Source organism: Danio aesculapii, chromosome 13, assembly GCF_903798145.1.
Source record: "Danio aesculapii chromosome 13, fDanAes4.1, whole genome shotgun sequence".
In the NCBI taxonomy this organism is placed as follows: Eukaryota; Metazoa; Chordata; class Actinopteri; order Cypriniformes; family Danionidae; genus Danio; species Danio aesculapii.
The window spans coordinates 16,471,820-16,495,691 of NC_079447.1; the positions used below are offsets into that span (position 1 = coordinate 16,471,820).

The 23,872-nt window shown below is 34.1% G+C and overlaps 1 protein-coding gene across 1 annotated transcript; it reads right to left on the bottom strand.

The window, feature by feature from the left end:
• Window positions 1-4,915: 4,915 nt before the first annotated feature.
• On the bottom strand, window positions 4,916-13,640 carry tmx1 (thioredoxin-related transmembrane protein 1). The gene is made up of 8 exons (XM_056471559.1): window positions 13,435-13,640; window positions 11,828-11,943; window positions 11,682-11,727; window positions 10,819-10,947; window positions 10,274-10,319; window positions 9,427-9,528; window positions 6,247-6,310; window positions 4,916-6,166 (listed from the first exon to the last, which is right to left on the bottom strand). Exons 1-8 carry the CDS (start codon window positions 13,605-13,607, stop codon window positions 5,988-5,990), a joined length of 855 nt encoding a protein of 284 aa, XP_056327534.1. The 5' UTR covers window positions 13,608-13,640; the 3' UTR covers window positions 4,916-5,987.
• Window positions 13,641-23,872: the final 10,232 nt, after the last annotated feature.

A 23,872-nucleotide genomic window follows, 5' to 3' on the forward strand; every position in this document is an offset into this window, starting at 1 on the left:
AATCTCTCCGTTAAACAGAAATTGGGGAAGAAAATAAACAGGGGGGCTAATAATTCTGACTGTATATACTTTACAATTATTTTTGTGCATATACAATGTTCAGTACTGAAGCCAAATCTGGAGATAATCTAACAAAATAACTTATGAACAGTGCAAAAATTAGTAGCCAAAATTTGTCATATCTATTTTATATTTTATATAATATGTAATATTATTTGTTGTAATATTATTAAAATATTCAATAAAACACTTTTGTGGGGAAATATCCACACTCACTCACACTCATACACTACGGACAATTTAGCCTACCCAATTCACCTATACTGCATGTCTTTGGACTGTGGGGAAAACCGGACCACCCGGAGGAAACCCACGCAAACGCATTGAAAACTTGCACACTCCACACAGAAACGCCAACTGGCCCAGACAAGGCTCGAACCAGCGACCTTCTTGCTGTGAGGCAAGACTACCTACTGCGTCACCGCGTCGCAGTTTAAAGTATAATAAAATAAAAATAAAATCAAAGTATTGTTAAAAAATGTTTGAGCAATATTTCACACGAAGTTAAATGTTTTATTTTTCTATTTGTAAAGATGTTCTGTGACTTAAATATTATTTTAATAAATATACAGTGCTCAGCATTATTGAGTTCACCAGTTTTGAAAATGAACATTTTTCTCCATTTCTCAGTAAATATAGGCAATGTATTTAGGTGCATTTGAACAAAGCAGATTTATTAAACAGATATATTTATTAAAATAATATTTTAGTCACCAAACATATTTAGAAATTGAAAGATCATACAATTAAATTCAAGCAAAATTTTGCAAAAAAAAATTACAACCTACAAAATTTTAACTAAATTTTTCTATTGTTTGCTTCTCTTGATTTTTCCTCTTTTTTAAATTTTGTATTTAATATTTTTCTATAACATATAAACTTGGGTGAGTTCATTTGTTAGATAAGTTATTATCTAACAAATAGATCATTTATTTTTTAAGTTATTTTGTTAGATAAGCTCCAGATTTGGCTTCATTACTGCCTAATCTAATGTATATGCACAAATATAATATTGTAAACATTCCTATTAAAAATAGGAATTTAAAAGATAGATTCGTGAGGGGTGTACTTATATATGCTGATCACAAGTATACAAGTTTTGTATATGTAACTTTATAGTGAAAACATCAAATAGTAATCTAGTATCAAAACATGACAATAAAAGCTGATGATTTTATACAATGAAGCCAGACTGTTTTATGTTTTTACTCACATAGCAAAATATCTCTTGCCCAGCTCTGGCCCACATGGTGAATTACAGTACATGACTGGACCAAGTCTGGCTTCCAGACAAGAGCCAACATGGACCATATCTGGGCCAAGTTAACTGAGCCTGAACTGGGCCAGATATGTTGGTGTGTCACGACTGCAATGAAATTGGTAAACCCATGAAGCATTGCCCTTTAGGTGTTCTATGGGTGTGCTTTTCCTCGAAGTGACCTGATTGGTAGAATTTTTTTGCCTTTATTCAAAAATAATAAAAATGTATCAAGATAGGCCAAACTTAAACGGCTCATATATCCATTACTAGCATCGGGGTCAAATGCTACATTTGCAATCTGGCCCAAGTATTGTGTGCCGCCTTAAAGACGATGCCATCTCTGAGAAAACCCGAGCCCTGTTTGACTCACATGCTATATTCCATCGCCTGATGAACGCATGCTGTGCCAGCTTTATGCCAAATCTGGGCCAGAATTCTTTGCTACCTGCAATTTTAAGAATATAAGTAAGCAGCTTTTGTGTGTTTTAGGCATCCAGGGTGGAATTCTTCGAACATCAGAATCAGGATGCAAGCATTTTCTGGTTTAAATGAGCACCAGATGCATGTCCAGAAGATGTTAAAAATGTTCATAGTGTGTGAAGTTTCCAGCAGTAGCAGCTGTGTTTTCTGAAACAGCTAAAGTGTGTGTATGAGACAAGAAAAGGGAAAGACGTTTCCAGATGTTGGTTCTGGATCAGTGAGTGTACAGCACCCTGCCTTGATAAACACTTGCTGTGCTGGGAGAATCCTTGAACATCCACGACTGCAGCACTTCAGCATGAGAAGGCCTATTTGCTGTTCGTTTGCCATCCAAAATAGCTGCTTTTCTTCTTCAGTAGAAATTTAAAGATTTTTAGATAGAACTGTGGTCCTTTGTGATTGATAAAGTGCAAATCAACAACAGCTACTAGCACTTGAGTGCCAATAAAAATATGCAGGCAAAACTAAATTAAAGAAATAATTCACTCATTCTATCATCATCTGTTTGAGTTTCTTTCTTCTGTTGAACACAAAAGAAGGTATTTCAAAGAATGTTGGAAACCTGTAACTTTTGTTCTTCATATTATTTGTTTTTCCTACTATGGAAAAAGTCGTCTACATTTCATATGGCCTGAGGGTGAGTAAATAAACAGCAAATTTTCATTTCTTAACTATCTCTAAAAGAATAAGCGTCCACATTCAGGTCAATCGGATAAAAGAGTATGTTAATAAAAAACTGAGGATGTAGTTCCCCCATATTTCCCTCATCTCTTCAGAGAAATGACACAGAAGGATTTGAATCCATCTGTGTGGTTTCCAGGCTGAATAACAAACAAACAAACTGCAGGGAGGCTCACTGACGAGACCCTGGCAGCTTTGTGAATACTTAAAATAATACTGCCCTCTATCGATCCAAATATATTTTACATTTGAACTCAAAGTGATTCATACAGGCTTCACACACAACCAAAATTCAGAGTAGAATTAGTTAATTTCAGAAATAAGAATAAAATATCCTAATAATTTAATCACCACCATGTGTTCTAGGATGGTCGTGTATTTCTGTCCACAGAGTTTTGAGCAAAACTTCACAGCGTTTTTCTCCATTTCTCACATCTCTTTCACCACCTAAGCGAACACTGGGATGCAAACTTCACACAGACACGCCTCTTGGTCCAACCTGGATTCAAAACAGCAACCTTCTTGCTAAGAGGTGACAGTGCTAACCATTGAGCCACCGTACCATTTGTATTTGCATATTAATTAACCAGTACTTTTGTATATGTTCATTGGCGCTCAAACTGAAAACATAATTTTCAAGCTAAGATTATTGTTGTGAATTGAGCTAAGATAAGGAGATAGTTTTGAGTACTGGCATGTGCTTGTTTAAAAATTTAAATTTTGGATAAGAGACCGCAAAAGACTGCTTGAATGCTTGATTCTGGCTTATAGCACAGCTTAATATTGACATAATTCACACAAACATTTGTCATCCTTTACTCAGCTTTGACTTGTTTCAAACGAGTTAGATGTTGTTGTTTTTTTGGTTCTTTTAAACAAAAGAAGATATTTTGAAAATTATTGGAAACCAGTAACCACTGACTTTATCATTTGTTTTTCCTACTATGGATGTCAATGGTTCTCCACGATGGACGTCCAGCGTTCTCCAGCCTCAGGTGCCTAGACTACAGCTCTGCACAAGTAGATTGACTTTGACCAAAGGAGAAATTGTCGTGCACAACTGAGCCTGGTTTCTCTCAAGGTTTTTCCCTTCACTTTTGTTAGTTGGTAAAGTTTGTTCCTCACCACTGACTTGCTTGGTTTGGGACTTCTGGAGCTGCACATCGATGGATTTGTTCTTCAGTTTTGGACTTCCAGCAGTAAAAATTTAACCACACTGAACTGAACTAAACTGAAATTCAACTCTGAAATCTGGAGTGAAGCAGTTTCAATTTACTAGAACACCCATGTTAAGCTGATTTGACACAATCTACATTGTAAAAGAGCTATAGAAATCAAGATGAATTGAACTAAACTGTTTCCAACATTCCTCAAAGTATCTTCTTTTCTGTTAAAGGTGTCGTTTTATTACACAAGATACAAAAGAGCAAACATTTTTAACAAAACTATGAACAATGCTAAGCCTAAAGACTGATTTAAGTCGTGTTCTAAATAAAAGCAACAACATGCATGTGATAGAAGGAATATGTCCATATTAAAATGAGTTCTTGTTCTAACCAACACCTCAAATTAAAAAGCTTGCAGCTGAACAACAGAAAACTTTGACAATAATGATCACCTCATTTGCTTTATTCAGTGTTAAATGCTAACAACGTGAGTTTGAATGTCACTTTACATGACATTTTCTGTATTGCCATACTACTGAAAGCAGCAGATAGTTCACCTCAGATCTTGAAAATGAAATAAACATTTTGAAATTGAACTTTAGACTCAAAACTGAAGCACAGTGATTCAGCATGCACATTTAATAATGTTAAAGAGGTTTAATATGTATTAATTAGATTAATAACCTTACTATTTCATGAGTGAGTGCTGAATGGCTGTATTTAAATTTCTGTCGTGTTTCGTCTGGTGCAAAAAGCCAATTGCTTATCACTGCAAATCTCGTCACGTAGCGTGTTGTTAGGACACGGGCTTACAATGTAACCCGCACACCTAATGTTTACGTTTGTAATATTTATATTATTTGCCATTTAAAAACCTCATGTGGAACTCTGAATCTGCGTCTCATTTTGGAGTCTGCTACTGCCCACCAGAGGTCGCATTTTGGTCACGGACGCATGCTTTGAGAGCCTTTCTGAATGAATGAATAAAATATACTGTTTTCCATCAAGGCAATCCATGGTGCTAAGATATAATTGGCGAAACTGGCATTAGGCCGGTTAAAAGAACCAAAACAAAGACAGCGTTCTGGCTCATTTTCCAAGCAGAATATTTGACTTCAGCATTGTTTCTCAGATAAACAAGAATGTTCACTCTGCATGCTTCTTAAATTTTTGAGATAACATATTATGGAAATGTATTGCTTTAGGAGAGTCAAAAACTTACATACAGCTCCTTTAAGATGTCTCTGAATAAAAATCACACAACATGGCAGCTTTAAACTGTTTATTAACAGTCCTGTTTCTAAAAAAAACAGAAACTTTCTCAAAAACTTAATTCTCTTACTTGCGCGCACACACACACTCTTTGAGTAACAGAATTGTAAGTGCAGACATTCATTCAAACTGTTCTGCAGTAGACAACTGAACAGAACATACTGAGAAGCATTTTAATTCTAGTAGGGTTAACTCAGTCAGGGGTCAAACAGTAACATATAGCAATGATAATGGAAGTAAAAGAGGGAACAAATAAACTGCATCCCAAAAGTTGGAAGACCAAAACTCAATACTAAAATCCACTCTAAGAGAGACAGCTAAAACAAATAACAAAAAAACGAATGAAATTTAAATGATCTCCTATGTGACAACTAGTCTTCTAAGTTCAAATAATAGTCATCTCACACACACACACGCACGCACACACACACGCACGCACGCACACGAACGCACGCACACGCACGCGTTAATTCAGGCATTTTTTTGTTTTACAAAACTTCAACAACACAAAAACCAAATGCCAAAATTATTAATTTTAACTCTTAATGGAAGAAAAAACCTTTAAAACAGCAAACTAAACATTCTGATGTTATATAACAGGCATTCAAAAAGCTCAAAGAATAAAATATTTACAAAGTAAAGCACAAACACTTTCATATTCCCAAAAACCTCAATTAAAACTTCAGGTTCACAGTGAGGTTTTTGCGTTTGTTTTTATTTATTTATTCATTCAGATTTTGAAGATTTGTTCAGTATTTGTATGCGAAATATTGCACCTGCCAGTCATGAAATTCCTTAAATTAGGTCCTAATATTCCTCACACACACTCACACAAATCCGCAATACTGCATGACAAAGGAGTGTAATAATTAAAAGTGGAAAAAGAAAACGCACAATCCGGCAGCAAGATTGAGAGTGAAGCACAACCACATCAATCTTTCAGAGAAAGCCATGACATCATACGTGACGTCATCGAGCTCAATGAGCGCTGCAGCAGTGATGTCGTTTTTGTGGTGGTTTTGTGCACAGTTAGCGAGATGCAGTTCCTTTCCAATCCTCTAGGTGTCTTAATCTGTCAAACGCACATGTCTTTTCCTGGATAAAACGATGGGATCAGTGGGATCCAACTGATGAATCGCTTCAGTTGCTTCTCCATACTCATATTCATCATCCCCTTCCTCTCCGTCTGCTTCCTGCTCATATTCAGACAGATGCCGACAACACACACGCCGTGCAGGCAGCTTCTCTACAGAAACATTCGTGCCTTGTTTTATCAATGTTGAATATTTAATTTAATTTTTGTTTTATTTTTATTAAATGTCTTACTGTGGTGATGATATGGTGAAAACCGTCTCCATGGGAACACAAAATCTGCAACAATAACCATCACCTGAGAGAATAAAAACAGTAGTGGTTTTGTTTATGAATGAATCAGACTTTTTGAACAAATCAAATGAGTCAATAATCCAATGAGCTGTTCAGAGTCACTTCAAGAGTCACTTCACTTACGTTTTGGATTAATAAATAGGAAATATTATATTCTATATCATTTGTTCCATTAATACTTGATACAATCCAATAAATATTTACACATTAAACTGATTTAATGCATAGCCACCATTCAAATGCTGTAGTTGTAATAGGGTATATGCAGAAGTATGTGGAAGGACTTTTAACTTATCAGTAACCTGGGTCAAGTACTTCCGGTAAACTCTATGCCATTACAAAATTGGCAAGTTTAAGGTCTGTTTTCTTTAAAAATCAGCTCTCTTCACGTGCTGTCATATCCGATATAAAGTGGGTCTCAGATTGTACAAGAAGCACTGTGTTAAATTACATTTTCCCCGCCATGTCTTTAAAATATGAACATTTATTTAACCCCGGTTTATTCAATGGAGTTTCTATGCTAGCCTGCTAATCCTGACTGGTGTGTGCGTGTAAACGGCTTGCCATCTCATTTTAAGCTTGAGCAACTAAATGAACACTGAAGTCTATTTAACTGATTGTAGTTTAATTACATTACAACATTGATGCTGTCAAAGGAACCGTATAAATAGAAAAAAACGTCACATTAACCGTTCACCGGAGGTTTATCAGTATGGAAAGAAACATTAGCTCTGCATATACCCTATTCAATTTAACAAGCAAGGATACATACAATTCATACAGATATTTTTGACTTAAAATTAAAGCTGTTTATTTAAACTTTCTTTTAATAAAAAAAATAATAACTAAATTAATTACACGTCATGTTTTTTTTTTTCAGAAAAATATTAAACATCGGATTTCATCGTTGATAATATTAAAAGCACCAGATCGGTGCTATTAAGGATAATGTGGCACTGAAGACTAGGGTGATGACTTGAATGCTGAAAATGTTTATATTATAGAAATGTACTGCACTTGAAATTATATTTTAAAAGGCACCTATTTTACCCCTTTTCAAGATTTAAGATAAGTCTTTTGTGTCTCCATAGTGTGTCTGTAAAGTTACAACTCAAAACCCCCTTCGGATTATTTATTAAACCTTTCAGAGGTCTGTAATTTTCTGCTCTGAACACAGTGTAGCTGTTTTTGTTGCCTGTATCTTTAATGCTAGTTCTCCCTGCCCACCATTCCCACATGCCTGTCAGAGTGTGCCTCAATCTCCGCCTCAGCTGCGTCAGATAAACAGCACAGTGACAGACATGAAGGAAACAGATCTCAGGTATCGTTTGTGAGAAATACTACAGTAAAAACTTTCCCAATGATTATTTGATGTATTTGTTGTGGAGGTTATTCAAGCCTTTCGATATGTCACACACAATGTCATTGCAAAGTTCACGCGCGCACACACAGTGCATGTGTTCAACTTTGCACTGTTTTTGCAAGGCAAATGTAACAGAATACGCATTAATATCCACTGCTGTATGGATTTCTGTTGTGTTAATGTACAAAATAAATCTGAATAAACGTCCACAAACAAGGATTGAAGCGTCTTCTTTTATAATTGTACTGACATGCAGCTGTGGTGATAAAGATGGTAAAATCGCTGTAATTCATTACAAAGTCGCACAAACTGTTTTAAAAAAGTTTTAAACTTGTTAAACTCATTCTTGATCACATTTGATGATGATTGATGATCACAGAGAGCTGAACAGATCTTTTAATTGTTGTTGCTTTGCACACGTCCTGTCTTGTTGATATGATTATACGCATTACTACGAACACATGTTAACACGCGGCCGTCAATCAATTTGTGGGCGGGGAAACCGCACTCCTACGTCATGTTGCGGTGCGCTTCAAAATGGGAGGAATTTAGATTCTATTTTAACAACAGGATATTTTTTTTTAGAAAAAGACACTTATTGTGTTTATATCACCCCAATATGACTGTGGACACACTATACTAACACACAGTTATGTCCAAACAGCTTACAAAGGATGATTTTCATCATAAGTGCCCTTTAAAATATCCACCTTATTTTTTTAGCAAGACAGCTGCAGCTATAGCTAAATTTAACATATCTGGCTTCCTGCGCCCTCTACTTTTAGCTATACATAAACATGTGAAACTGGTATTTCCTACCATATTATTTTAATGTATGTATAGATACTAAATCTGAAGTCTCGCACATTCACAGAGATCATCTTACTTTGGCACTGAAAACTAAAGAGGATATTTATTTTGATTCAAGGTATATGAAAGAATCCTAAAGATAACTTCAATGCCTTTTTAAGACTTTTTAAAGACATTCTCAGAATATTTTAAGAGCTCATTGCCACTTCAAATTCTAATCAGTATCAAACCTTTAACTAAATAAACAGTTGTAGTTAAATAAATCAATGGAGCACAACCATGCAACAGAACTCCGATAAGCTCGGAAGAAACAAAGCTTGAAAAAATAAATTACACGGTTGTTTTCAGCGACAGGCTTCAGCCACTGTTTAAACTCGTCTTTCTTCAACCAGAAGTACGCAAATTTACATGTTCTCATTTTGCTGTCTGTTTCACTCAATGGTTTCTCTACATATGGAGAGTGTCACATCACATTCCTGCGTTTGTCGCAAATTATGTCACATCACCCGGACAGAGGAGCTTGGCTGGATGCGCACCGACCTGAACCAACTACGTGGATCGAGCACACCGATGTTAATATTAGGAGGAAATTAAATATATTTATGCTTTTTTGGAGTCAAACACTTTGGAGAACACTTAAACAAATTTAAGGCCTCGTAAAAACGTGATTATAATTTTTAAATTGCTTTTAAGGGCCTTAATTTTCTGATAATTGATTTATCAACTTTTAATACTTTTTAAGACCTCGCGGACACCCTGTAATTATACAAGTTGTTGTATAAAAATTTATTATTTTAAGAAATAAAGTGGAATGTTATTTGAAAATGTAATTATTTCACCAAATAATCAAAGTCTAGATGAACTTGAGAGACTTCTTTCAAAAGCATTCAATAAATCATACAACCTCAAACTTTTAAACAGCAATGCAATTTCATTTGTGTTCTCACCAATCCAAGAAACAGTCCTGCGACGATAATTGCAAAAGCAAAGATCCCATATGATTCCCAATCCGAGACTCCCAGCTTCTCCCTCAGGTAATTATGACAATGCTGAAATACAATGATAAAAAAGTGAGTCACAAAAAAACATTTATCTTTCATTACCTTCAAATTAAGATGACCAACATGAAAAAAAATAGTTCAAACTAAATCACCTACTTTTAATTAGCCATGTCAATAGCAGGATAACCAATATACAGTCAGGCAATCTTTATTACAAAAGTCCTTAGGGTAATATTAAAGATGTAATGGGTGTAAAAGAATTGTTCTGCTGGCTTTTGAATTTTCAGATCCTGACAGCAATCATTAAATGAAGTGGTCCAAATGCATTTAGATGTATTTTAACATTCTGTGGAAGGTGTAGGACCTAGAAAAGTTTGACCAATTGAAACATTCGTTCTAAACAATGTGCGAAGCTGTCCTGTTAAAATATGTAATTGCATACCACTATGCACCCTGTTCGTGCAGAAATCATTACATCATCTGTGACTTCACGGGCATGGTTCAGACAGAAAATGGCAGGCAAACATCATCGGCTTACTTTCAAAGTTTGGTGAATGTTGTGTGATGTACTGTAGTGATGTTGTCTAGTGCATGTTCATGCGTTTGAATGGTGATTTACAGGGTAAGACGTAGGCTTTAAGTGCCATCAGGCCAATGTTATTTTAGCCTAAGATTATACGAATTTTGTCTGTTTAGAAAAATCATGACCAAGATTAGCCAGTGTGAGCTTAGCTTAAGTTGTAACTACATTTGCTAAGAAAATAGCCCATAAGCTTTTAAAAAACACACTCACCCTGATGAACACGGATAACTTGAAAAGGATTGACATTGTATTCATCCTAAAAATGAATAAATAAATAAAAATTAAACAAGCACAGAAGATGAATCATGTCAAATGCAGTAGCAGGTAAGAATTATGAATCAAGTTCTTCCCTTTACTGGAGATTTTGACCCCCAGAGTCAATGCATTATTATAGAATCTGAAGCTCCTTCGTTATGCGCACATACGCACAGTTATTGGTGAATTATGAGGACTTTTCATAGGCACAATGTATTTTATACAGTTTTAATTGCTTAATATATGGTCCAACCTCACCCCTACCCCTAAACCCAACCCTCATAGGAAACCTGTGGCAAAACCTGAAGGTGAAAAGACCCCGTTAATTATGGTTTTTTAAGCATTTTGAATTCCAAGGACACAAGAAATGTCCTCACAAACCACCTAAATGTTGTAATGCCTATGTCATTATACACATTTCTCTACTTGTAAACAACACAAAGCAGTGCACAAAAACACACTTACACACTCACACACACTCACACACACTCAGTACTCACAGGAAAGAGGAGGGTCCAAACCAGGAAGAGACTGGCTCTATGCTCTGCCATTTCTTTTCTTCAATGAAGCTCAGGAAGTCCTCTTTAGATCGTTCTCCTTGATACCTCCGAAACACACCATCTTTGCAGCTGCAACAAACCACATTCATCTATTTAGAACTGCCTAACCGCAAAGACCACACGCATATGTGGCTCTATTTTTATGTACATGTATGCTCACACACTATCTTTATGTCTAGCTTATCAAAAATTTGGGGTCAGAATAATTTGTTAAAAGAAACTGGTGATATATTTTGCAAGTACACATTAAATTAGCATAAAAACTGAGAAATGTATAATATATACTATTAATTATTATTATTCTTATTAATATATTATAAAGCTTTTTAAATATTAAGTGACACCAAAGTCTTATTTTTCAATTGTTTTCAATGACAACACAATTGTAAAATGGCATCAGTGCACTTACCGGCCACTTTATTAGGTACACTACTAGTATCTGTACCTAATAAAGTGGCCGGTGATTTAGTGTGAGTGCGAGTGTGTGTGTGTGCGCATGTATGTATGTGTGTGTATATATATATATATATATATAAATTTTCATATTTTCTGTTTATTATAAAATAAGATGTGAAGTGAAAGTGAAGCTCTGAATAAAAGACAGTCGTCACTACTTTCACTTTTCAGTCAGCAATTCAATCAAAGTAAAGAAGAGGTGAAGCAAATACCAACATTGACCAAACATCAACATTCTTGTTAAAACATAAAAAATAAAGTAGAAATAATTATTGCTCAATACTGTGTTAATATTGTGCTTGGCCTTAAAGAGACAGTTAAAAACATGTAAATGTATTGACACTCACTGGTAGATAGTTGGGAGAGCCATGATGATAAACCTCCCAGTTAAACCTGCAGCACAGAAAAAGAAACGCATGGGTGAGAATGAGGAGTGTAAGGCTTTAATTGAGCTGATGTGTTGATAAAGCCTCATGTAATAGTAATATCAAACCCGGGTGCTCGGTGACGTCCACTTTGGCAATGTTCACCCCCAAATCGTCTCCCCATCCTGCAAACTCAGTCCACACAGGCTCCAGCTGCTGGCAGGCCGGACACCACGGAGCAAAGCTGCAGCAGACAGGCAAACATTTTAATCCAATAACACAATCCCATTCAGAGGAGACACAAAGACACTGAGGCTCATTTGTCTCCCATCGGATCTGTTTAACTTCAATCCTCCCGTTCAGAGGCTCAGAGGACACAAAGAGAAGAGAACGTAATGCATTAAAAGGAATAATGATAATCATAACATTGTTTACTCGTGATTATGTAGAGCCAAACGTGAATTTTTGTCTTCTTAACAAAAATACAAATAGAAATGTTATAAATATTTAATGAAAGCTTCTAGGGATGAAGTGATACCACTTTTTTACAACCCGATAAGAGTATGAGTATTTTCATTTGTGTACTCGTCGATAAAGAGTACCGATTCCGATACTTCCTAGATTTATTTTAATCTAGATAGGAGTTTATTTTCTGCCAGTAGCAAGGATGAAGACAAAAATTTTAAACAAAAGGCTATGCCAAGCCAAAAATAAACACACATTGTTGATAACCCTCTAAATCGATAGACCTTAACGAGTATCGATTAAGCATTGATATTTAAAGGATAATCCTTGCGCTGACACCAATCAAGTATGTTTACGTTACCTTATGGAGTCACTCTCTGGACTAAGCTATTAATATATAATACATTAATTAATACATCAAGACATTAAAGTCAGGTAGGACAACAAATCACATCCACATAGTGAAATACTGTTGAGTAGTATGGGTGCGTGGTATCAGCATGTCATGTACGATACAAGTAAAAGTATTTTAACCAAGTATCAATCCGAATCTGGTATCGGTGCATCCTTAAAAGCTTCAATCAACTGTCTGAAAATTTATTTTCATTTAAAGATATTCAATAAAAGTGAAAAGTAAAGCTAGTTTTATATTTACACATTAGGACTTTCTCATTAATAATATGACATAATATATATTAAAAGTATTATTTGCACAATCTAAATGGTGAAATCATATTTGCAGCAAACGACTATCAAAGTACAACATAGTTCACAGTCAAATAAAGTGCTAATGCTGTTTTAAAGTCATATTTACATGTGATTTTAGAGCTAAAATTCAAAGTACCATGGTAAACAATGTGGGGAGCGTGTCACTGAACGAATGGGCGAATATAAAACCAACTTTACCTCAATAAATTAACCATGATTTCGCTACACTTATGGCATTTGTAGTAAAACGGCAGCTACACAAATGTCAATCAACACAGTTTAATCCACGGTTACTTTAACGTTACTGTTATTAAAATAAAAGCATGGTGAAGGTTTCATCCTTTCATTTTCGCAAGGTTCACTTCAAAACCACAGAACTTCCTCTATGATGACTTCGCCACGAGATCACTGCACTGACAGAATCATGTAGTAATCTGAAGCTAAACATTGATATAAATCAATGCATTACATTACTGTCCGTAAACAGATTAATCACCGTAAACAGATCAACATACCCCAGAACACACACAGGCTTTGTGCAGAAGTCAGTCTAATAACTCACAACTCGATCATCCATTCCCCCGTGAGGATTTCCTGCCAGTCTCCATCTGTGAGGACTCTTAACTGTCCGGCTTTGGCTGCTGCGGGCTGCGCGATCACACAGGCTGCCAGCATAGACAACACACACGCGCCGGCTGTCATTTGTCTGACTCTGCGTGGATCTCCGCACGCCATGTTTCAGCACCCGCCGATTCCCTTCCGCTTCCGCCTCCACCGTGACGTATAATTGATGGGCGGAGCCTCGTAGTTGACGTCAAGACGCATAAGGTTTAGAAAGCTGTTTTGAAACTCACGTTTAATCCAATAAAACATTTAAACACACATTTCATTACTTACAGACACTTCTTTTTGATTATAATCTGAAGTTTTATGTGCAGCATTTTGTATTTATATTAGAAACCTATTTTTTTTAAAGTCTGTTACATCAAAAAATGTTACAGCATATGTTCTCTCTCTCTCTCTCTCTCTCTCTCTTTCTCTCTCTCTCTCTCCCTCCCTCTCTCTCTCCCTCTCTCTCTCTCTCTCTCTCTCTCTCTCTCTCTCTCTCTTTCTCTCTGCAGATTACGAAGACGATAAATAAAATCGTTAAGTGATTATACAGTACATATAAACATAAAAAACAAAACACACAATTAGAATTTTGATAAATACATACACAAATAAGAAAGAGGGGAAGACTAATATGGGGATTAGACAGATAATAAAAAATAAAAAATATTATTAAAATATAGCTAAATTAAATACAATACACAACTGTTCACAATAGAATTTCTGACTAGATGTTGTTCTCTCTCTATACTGTTATTAGAAATAGTTTATAATAGTTTATACACAACTTTAAATAGCATAGACAACTTTAATTGCACACATTTTCCTTCAGCTTAGTCCCTTTATTCATCAGGGGTCACCACAGCGAGATGAACCGCCAAATATCAAAAAGTATAAGTAAATAGGTTGTGAAAATGTAAATTTCTCAATTTAAACATTCATTCATTTTCTTTTTCGGCTTAGTCCCTTTATTATTTTGGGGTCGCCACAGCGGAATGAACCGCCAACTTATCCAGCACATGTTTTACACAGCAGATGCCCTTCCAGCTGCAACCCATCACTGGGAAACATCCATACACACTCATTCACACTCATATCCTACGGACAATTTAGCCTACCCAATTCACCTGTACCACATGTCTTTGGACTTGTGGGGGAAGCCGGAGCTCCAAGAGGAAACCTACGCCAAAACGGGGAGAACATGCAAACTCCACACAGAAACGCCAACTGACCCAGCCGAGGCTCGAGCCAGTGGCCTTCTTGCTGTGAGGTGATTTTGCTACCCACTGCGCCACCGTGCTGCTATTATTATTATTAATTATTATTATTGGCGGTTCATTCCGCTGTGGCGACCCCGGATTTATAAAGAGACTAAGCCGAAAAGAAAATGAATGAATAAATAAATGAATGAATGAAATATTATCATTAATATTATTTATTATTATTATTATTATTATTACTGGCGACACAGTGGTGCAGTGGTTAGCACTGTCACCTTACAGCAAGAAGGTTGCTGGTTCAAGTCCTGGCTGGGTAAGTTGGCATTTCTGTATGGAGTTTGTATGTTGTCCCCACGTTTGCGTGTTTCCTCAGGGTGCTCCAGTTTAGCCCACGGACCAAAGACATGCGGTATGAATTGAATAAACTAAATTGGCCATATGTGTGTATGGATGTTTCTCAATACTGGGTCGCAGCTGGAAGGTCATCCGCTGCATAAAAACATATGCTGGATAAGCTGGCGGTTCATTCCGCTGTGGCAACCCCTGATGAATAAAGACACAAGTGAAGGAAAATAAATGATATGATTATTTCTATTATTATTATTATTTAACGTAAAAAAGCACATACACTGAAGAAGAAAAGGCTTTATGCAAAACTGTTTTTAAACAAACTAATTAACTTTACCAATGTTCAACTTAACTTGTTTGCTCATATTCAGCACAAATAAATTGTTTTCAAAAACTTATCCTAAAAATGTAGTAAATCCAATGAATCATCTTTGAATAATTTTTTTCAATGTAGCCATGGTTAACTTTTGGACCAATAAACCACACCTTCATACCACAAGGTGGCGCCATATCTTACATAAACCTGGTAAAAACCTATGCACTGATCAAATTAATGTTTGAACGCGAATTAATTTTTGCATCCATTAGGAGACGCGCCGAAATAGCTGGAAACAAAACGGCATTCAAAAAGAGGGGATGTACTAATAAAACATTTTTGTCAGTTAATATTTGTTCCCTGATATGTTTATTTGGGTAACCTGCTCCTCATAAACCTAAAGAGCAACCTGGAAGTCAAACAGGACTACATCGATTATGAGTCATGTTAGATTTTAATATAATTATAAATATATATTTTTTTTTTTATTTAACTATAGAGGCAACGCAGAGGCGCAGTGTGTAGTGCTGTCGCCTCACAGGTCGCTGGTTTTAGCCTCGGCTGGGTCTGTTGGCGTTTCTGTGGGGAGTTTGCATGTTCTCCCCGTGTCCGCGTGGGTTTCCACCGGGTGCTCTGGTTTCCCCCGCAGTCCAAAGACATGCGGTACAGGTGAATTGGGTAGGTTAAATTGTCTGTAGTGTATGAGTATGAATGGATGTTTCCCAGAGATGGGTTGCAGCTGGAAGGGCATCTGCTGTGTAAAACATATGCTGGATAAGTTGTCGGTTCATTCCGCTGTGGCGACCCTAGATTAATAATTGCAATAAGTCGAAAAGAAAATGAATGAATGAATGAATTAATTAATTTAATGCATTAGAATTTGCCGTACTAAACACGTGCGCGCACACATACATGCACACACACACGCACGCGCGCATTCACAGCCTGAGAGGATGTTGTTATTTCTCTCTCTCTCTCTGCTGACAGTAAATGAGTGCTAATGGCAGTGATGTGATAATTGCTGTGCCACAGTGAATATGTTAACATGTAGATGAGTTTGGTGTAATTGTTTTATCAGGGTGGAATGTATGAATTCTACGATAAAAAGGGTAAATTAAATGGGATACAGCTGCTATAACATAAATATAGTATTCTTTTAGTGACACTGTACAATAATAATTAATAATTTTACATTACTGTGAAGGTTGACTGTGGGGTATATGTTAATAAAATATTTAATGGGTCATCTAATACATAATATGAATAATGCTCTGTATAATTACTGTTTTTACATTACTGCGATAGATGGGGTAGATGTTAATAAAATACAATTTAATTGGTTATTTAATAAATAATATGAATAATACTTTGTATATTTACTGTTTTTATATTACTGCAATGCTTGGGTTCAGGGTTGGGGTAGTAGACATAATATTTAATGGGTCATTTAATAGGTAATATGAATAATGCTCTGTATAATTACTGTTTTTACATTACTGTGATAAATGGGTTTAGGGCTGAGGTAGAGGTAGATGTTAATAAAATACTATTTAATAGGTCATTTAATAAATAATATGATTAATGGTCTGTATAATTACTGAATAATTAATAAAATACTATTTAATGGGTCATTTGTGAATAATTCTTGGTAACTCCAGGCAGCAGCTGTATCCTTTCAAGCAAATCTAAAGTATGTTCTTGTTCATCTGCAACTGCCATGCAATCAAGACATATACGGTATTGTATATACCGTATATACTATACTATACTATACTATACTATACTATACTATACTATACTATACTACACTATACTATACTATACTATACTATACTATACTATACTATACTATACTATACTATAATATTCTATAATATACTATACTATACTATACTATACTATACTATACTATACTATACTATAATATACTATACGATACGATACGATACTATACTATACTATACTATACTATACTATACTATACTATACTATACTATACTATACTATACTACACTATACTATACTATACTATACTATACTATACTATAATATTCTATAATATAATATACTATACTATACTATACTATACTATACTATACTATACTATACTATACTATACTATACTATACTATACTATACTATACTATACTATAATATACGATACGATACGATACGATACTATACTATACTATACTATACTATACTATACTATACTATACTATACTATACTATACTATACTACACTATAATATACTATACTATACTATACTATACTATGCTATACTATGCTATACTATACTATACTATACTATACTATACTATACTATACTATACTATACTATACTATACTATAATATACTATAATATACTATAATATACTACACTATAATATACTATACTATACTATACTATGCTATACTATGCTATGCTATGCTATGCTATACTATACTATACTATACTATACTATACTATAATATGCTATGCTATGCTATGCTACGCTACGCTACGCTACACTATACTATACTATACTATACTATACTATACTATACTATAATATACTATACTATACTATACGATACGATACGATACTATACTATACTATACTATACTATACTATACTATACTATACTATAATATACTATACTATACTATACTATACTATACTATACTATACTATAATATACTATAATATACTATAATATACTATAATATACTATACGATATGATACTATACTATACTATACTATACTATACTATACTATAATATACTATAATATACTATAATATACTATACTATAATATACTATACGATACTATACTATACTATACTATACTATACTATACTATACTATACTATACTATAATATACTATAATATACTATAATATACTATACTATACTATACTATACTATACTATACTATACTATACTATACTATACTATACTATACTATACTATAGTGGACAATATAAATAAAATATAACAAAGTTTTTAATCCAGTGGATTACCATTCACACCTTTAGTCTTTATTGTTGTAAGTAAAGTTTAATGGAAAACAAAAAGCCTAAATAATTGTTCTTACTAGTTAAAATTAACCGCTTAACTAAAAGTAATTTAGCATAATTCATTTTAAAAAAGGTATACTTGTTTTTTACACATGCAGTGATTTGGGCTCTATTTTATGGCATTTTCTTAGAATGTAGCATCACATCTTAATTACATGCATTAAAAAACATTCACACTTGTTTAATTTGACAAAATTGCATCTGATTAGAAATGACTTGCAATAAGAAACCTTCCATTCACACATCATGTCAAGTGTCCTCACACATCATGGCTCATACTGCTCTTCACTTAGTTTCCTTGGTAACCAAGGACATCTTACTTACATAAAACTTTAATAGTGGGAAAATGTTAATTGAGGTGAATTAAAACTGTTATAAAAGATGATGCAAAATAAATGTCACATTATCTGATAATAATTATGAATATTTCACTCTTTAGACAAAAAAAAATCAATTGATTAAAATAGTTCAATTAAATATAAATATTTAACATAATATTAACATCTTATTAAAAATATTATTTTAATGTAAGAATTTTATGGATGAATGAATAAATGAGTTGACAAAGACGAGAGGTCAGAAACCCCATTTTTAAGAAAAGAAATAAAATTTGTAAAATTGTAAACCAAATACTGGAATAAACAAACAAATAAGCAAGTGAAGAATGGTGGCTCAGTGGTTAGCACTGTCACCTCACAGCAAGAATGTTGCTGGTTCAAGTCCTAGCTGGGTCACTTGGCATTTCTGTGTGGAGTTTGCATGTGCTCCCAGTGTTTGCTTGGGGTGCTCCAGCTTCCCTCACAGTCCAAAGACATGCGGTATAGGTGAATTGGGAAAGCTAAAATTGTTCTTAGTGTATGTGTGTGAATGAGTGTGTATGGATGTTTTCCAGTGCTGGGTCGCAGCTGGAAGAGCATCCGCTGTGTAAAACATATGCTGGATAAGTTGGCGATTCATTACGCAGTGGCAACTCCTGATGAATTAAGGGACTAAGCCAAAGGAAAATGAATGAATGAAGGAATGAATGAATGAAAGAATGAATGACTTAATAATTTAATAAATTACTGAAAGACGAGAGGTCAGAAATCACATTTTTAAGATAAAAATAGGTAAAAATGTAAACCAAATGCTGGGATAAACAAACAAATTAGCAGAAACGTGAAAGATCAGAAAGGTCATTTTAAACCAATGACGTATTGAAAGATTAGTAAACACTCAAACAAACTATAGGGGAAAATGAATGAATGAATGAACAGAAAGCTTAAAAAGCTCATATTCAAAGAAATTTGATTAAAAAAGGAGCAAATAAAAGTAGCAAAAACATAAATGAAAGTATTAAAATACACAAACTAAAAGTGGTGAATTGATACTCAGATATCAGCAAGATTGTCTGGGATGAGTGTAAAATAATGCATTTAAGAAAACTAGTTTTAAAAAAATGTAAATTTTTTAATTTAAAAAAAATTATAATTTGAAGTATATGGATAATTATGTAAATAAATAAGTAAATAATAAGTAAATAAATAAACAAATAAATCAGGAAATGAAAAAAAATGTAATGTAAAAACTCAAATGTATTTTTATAAAATCCGTTTGAGATATTGAACATAGAATTAGCAAAACATTTTAAATTTAAAAAAGAAGGAATTGATAAAAATACAATTGAGAGTTCAGCAAGCTTATGAAAAAACATTTGAAAAGTCATATACCAAATAAAAATAAATAAAACTATGTGTTCAACAAGCTATAATTAAAAAAAAAGTAAAAAAAAAAAATAATAATAATAATAATACCATATAAAATGCACGGCTGGGTTCCACAAAAATCTTTCATCTTTTGTTGTCCCAACATAAATCCATTAAGTTAATTTAATCGTTTTTATAACTTTAAGTGGATTGAACATAAAACAATTAAGTTATCCCTCCAAAATCCCTCCAAGTAATTTGAATAAATGTTTAACTATCTGATTATGGTTAATGAAAATGTCACTCTTTTGTTTAAATAGAAATAATTGAAAAGTAAATCAATTAATTAAAATAATTAAATTGAATATGAATAATATGTAATGCAAAATAAATATTTCATAAAAATATTATTTTTAATGTAAGAATATTATGAATGAATAAATGAATGAATGAATTGACAGAAAGATAAGTCAGACACTCTTTTTTTAAGAAATCAAATAAAATTTGTAAAAATGTTAATCAAATGCTGAAATAAATAAACAAAAAGCAGAAAAAAACAATTAAATATTCAAAATTAGTAAACATTTAAACAAAAATAGGGGGAAAATGAATGAATGAATGAATGAATGAATGAAGGAATATAAACTTTAGGTAACTCATTTTTAAATAAATTTGATTGAAAAGAAGGAAATAAAATTAGTTAAAACATAAATGAAAGTAGTAATTCCTAGCATGGTGCTGGGTTGTGGATGGAAGGGCATCCACTGAGTAAAACAAATGCCAGAGAAGTTGGCGGTTCAATCTGACCACTGATAAAACAGAGACCATGCCAAAGGAAAATGAACGAATGAATAAATAAAAGTATTTTTTTAAAAACACACAATTTTAAAAGTTGTGAATTAATAATCAAAAATCTGGGATGTGATTAAAATAATATATTTTCAAAGAACAAGCTTGAAAAGTAGAAAAAACTTATTAAGTATTTTTATAAAATCAGCTTGAGATATTGAACAGAATTAGCCAACATTTTTAATAAAAAACAGGAGAGATTAAATAAAAATACAATTAAGAGCTCAACAAGCTAATTAAAAAAGAGAAAACATTTGAAAAAACAAATACTGAATAAAAAATAAACTAAGAAATAACACAAACTATCACTGCTATGCCGATGACCTCCAGCTATATTTTCCTATAAAACTAGGAAAAGATTTATCATTAGAACACCTTTTTATGCCTCACTGACATTAGGGCCTGGATGACCAATAGCTCTCTGCAACTAAATGAAAATAAAACTGAAGTGCTCTTATTAGGTCCTGCTTCTACCAACGACGATTCAGTTAAAACTCAGCAATTCCTAAATAACAATCTGCACAATCACGCCAAGAATCTCGGAGTTATTTTTTATCCACTTTTGCAGTTTGACAAGCATGTAAATGCAGTTTTGAAGAGCAGCTTTTTCCAACTAAGATTGGTGGCAAAAGTTGAACCGTTTCTTTCTAAAAAAAAAAAAGTCTATAAATTGTAACACACGCTTTAATTTCCCCTTGGTTAGTCCACTGCATATTCCAATAAAATTCAGAGTTAATTTTAAAATCCTCCTTTTCACATATAAAGCATTGCACAAGTCTGCCCCAGTCTATATCAGTGAACTCACTATATAGGCCATGTACAGCACGTAGACCATTAAGATCCCATGATCAGGTTCTTTTGTCTGTGCCTCGGTCTCGCTGCCAATCAAAAGGTCATCGAGCTTTCTGTGTTGCGGGCCCAAGGCTCTGGAACAGTCTCCCTTTAAACATCAGGATTTCTCCATCATTGGATGCCTTTAAATCCTAAAGACTTATTGTTACTCCCTTGCCTTTGAGTGACGCTTGTTGTGTTATTTCTTATTTGCATTTTAGCATTACATACAGTTGAAGTCATAATTATTAGCGCTCCTGAATTATTAGCCCCCCTGCTTATTTTTTTCCCCAATTTCTGTTTAAAGGAGAGAAGATTTTTCCAACACATTTGTAAACATAATAGTTTTAATAACTCATCTCTAATAACTGATTTATTTTATCTTTGCCATGATGACAGTAAATAATATTTGACTAGGTATTTTTCAAGACACTTCTATACAGCTTAAAGTGACATTTAAAGGCTTAACTAGGTTAATTAGGTTAACTAGCCAAGTTAAAGTAATTAGACAAGTTATTGTATAACGATTATTTGTTCTGTAGACTATCGAGAAAAAAAATAGCTTAAAGGGGCTAATAATTTTGACCTTGAAAGTGATTTTTTTAAAATTAAAAACTGCTTTTATTCTAGCCAAAATAAAACAAACAAGACTTTCTTCAGAAGAAAAAAATATTATCAGACATACTGGGAAAATTTCCTCGCTCTGTTAAACATCATTTGGGAAATATTTAAACAACAAAAAAATCAAAGGGGGGCTAATAATTCTGACTTCAACGTTATATTTCCCTTTCTTATATTTTAATGCTAGTTTTATAATTTTTAAAAAATAAATATTTGATTTTATTGTAAAGCACTTTGGATCAACTACGGCTGTTGTGCTCTATAAATAAAGTTTGCCTTGCCTTCCCTTGCCTAAGAGTTCAACAAGCTATAATTAAAAAAAAGGTAAAAGGTTGTACCAAATAAAATGCACTGCTGGGCTCCATATCCAAATCTTTCATCTTTTGTTGTCCCAACACAAATCAATTAAGTTATTTTAATGGTTTTTGCAAATTTAAGTGTATTGAACATAAAACATTTAAGTTGTTCCCCCAAAAAAACCTTAAGAATTGTGTTGTTTCAACTTATTTTGAATACATAAATTGAATAAGCTAAGGTCATTTTTTTCAGAGTGGCTATATGGAGTGGCTACATGGAGTTTATGTATGTTTATGATGGGATTTATGTAATTGAAAGAATCTCTGTCCGTTTCTCATCTTATCCGTTAACACCATGTACGGCGTGTTACGCAGTGACAGTTTTCACTGACGTCTGTGCACATACACACACACACACACACGCTCACTCACACACACACACACACACACACACTCGACAGGATGCACGTGGGAGGAGAGAAAACGCCGGAGAGACGGCATGAATAGGAGTAGGTGGATAGAGAAATCTACTTTCCCCTCTATTCCTCCTGCTCTCCCTCTCATCCTCAATCTCCTACCTGTTATGCAAGGCACTGCCTACTCTCAGCATCATAGAAAGAGCGTCTTCATTTCCAACGCCAAAAATACACCCGTTCTGTCTGAACTCCTGCCACACACATATGCTAATAGCAGGCATACTCATAAAAAGGCTATTACAGATGCGCCTTGTCTTCATTAGACTGCATTACAGCTTTTATATAACTGCGGATGATGAACAGCTTGTGCACACACACACAGTCAGAAGGGGGGAAATGAAGATAGCGCTAAATCCACACACTGCGTAGACTGACTGACTGACTGAATTCAACGCAGAACCCAAAATCTGTTGTCCGAGTCCAAGTCAGTTTCTTGTCCAATTTCGTGAGCCGTAGCTCCTTCTGCCTGGAGATTTGAAGGCTCTGAAATGTTTGAGAGGATTCGGCATCACCTCCTTCAGCTCCAGATGGAGGAACTGAAGCTGAGAGCCAGAGAGAGAGAGAGAGAGACATTTCTGAGCTCTTCTAGTCCAGGTTTACTGTGCAGCTGTGAGTACAAACACTGTCCCGACAGGTTTTTTAGAGATTAACAGCTTCAGCAAAGGGTCAGAGGTCATCAGAGCTT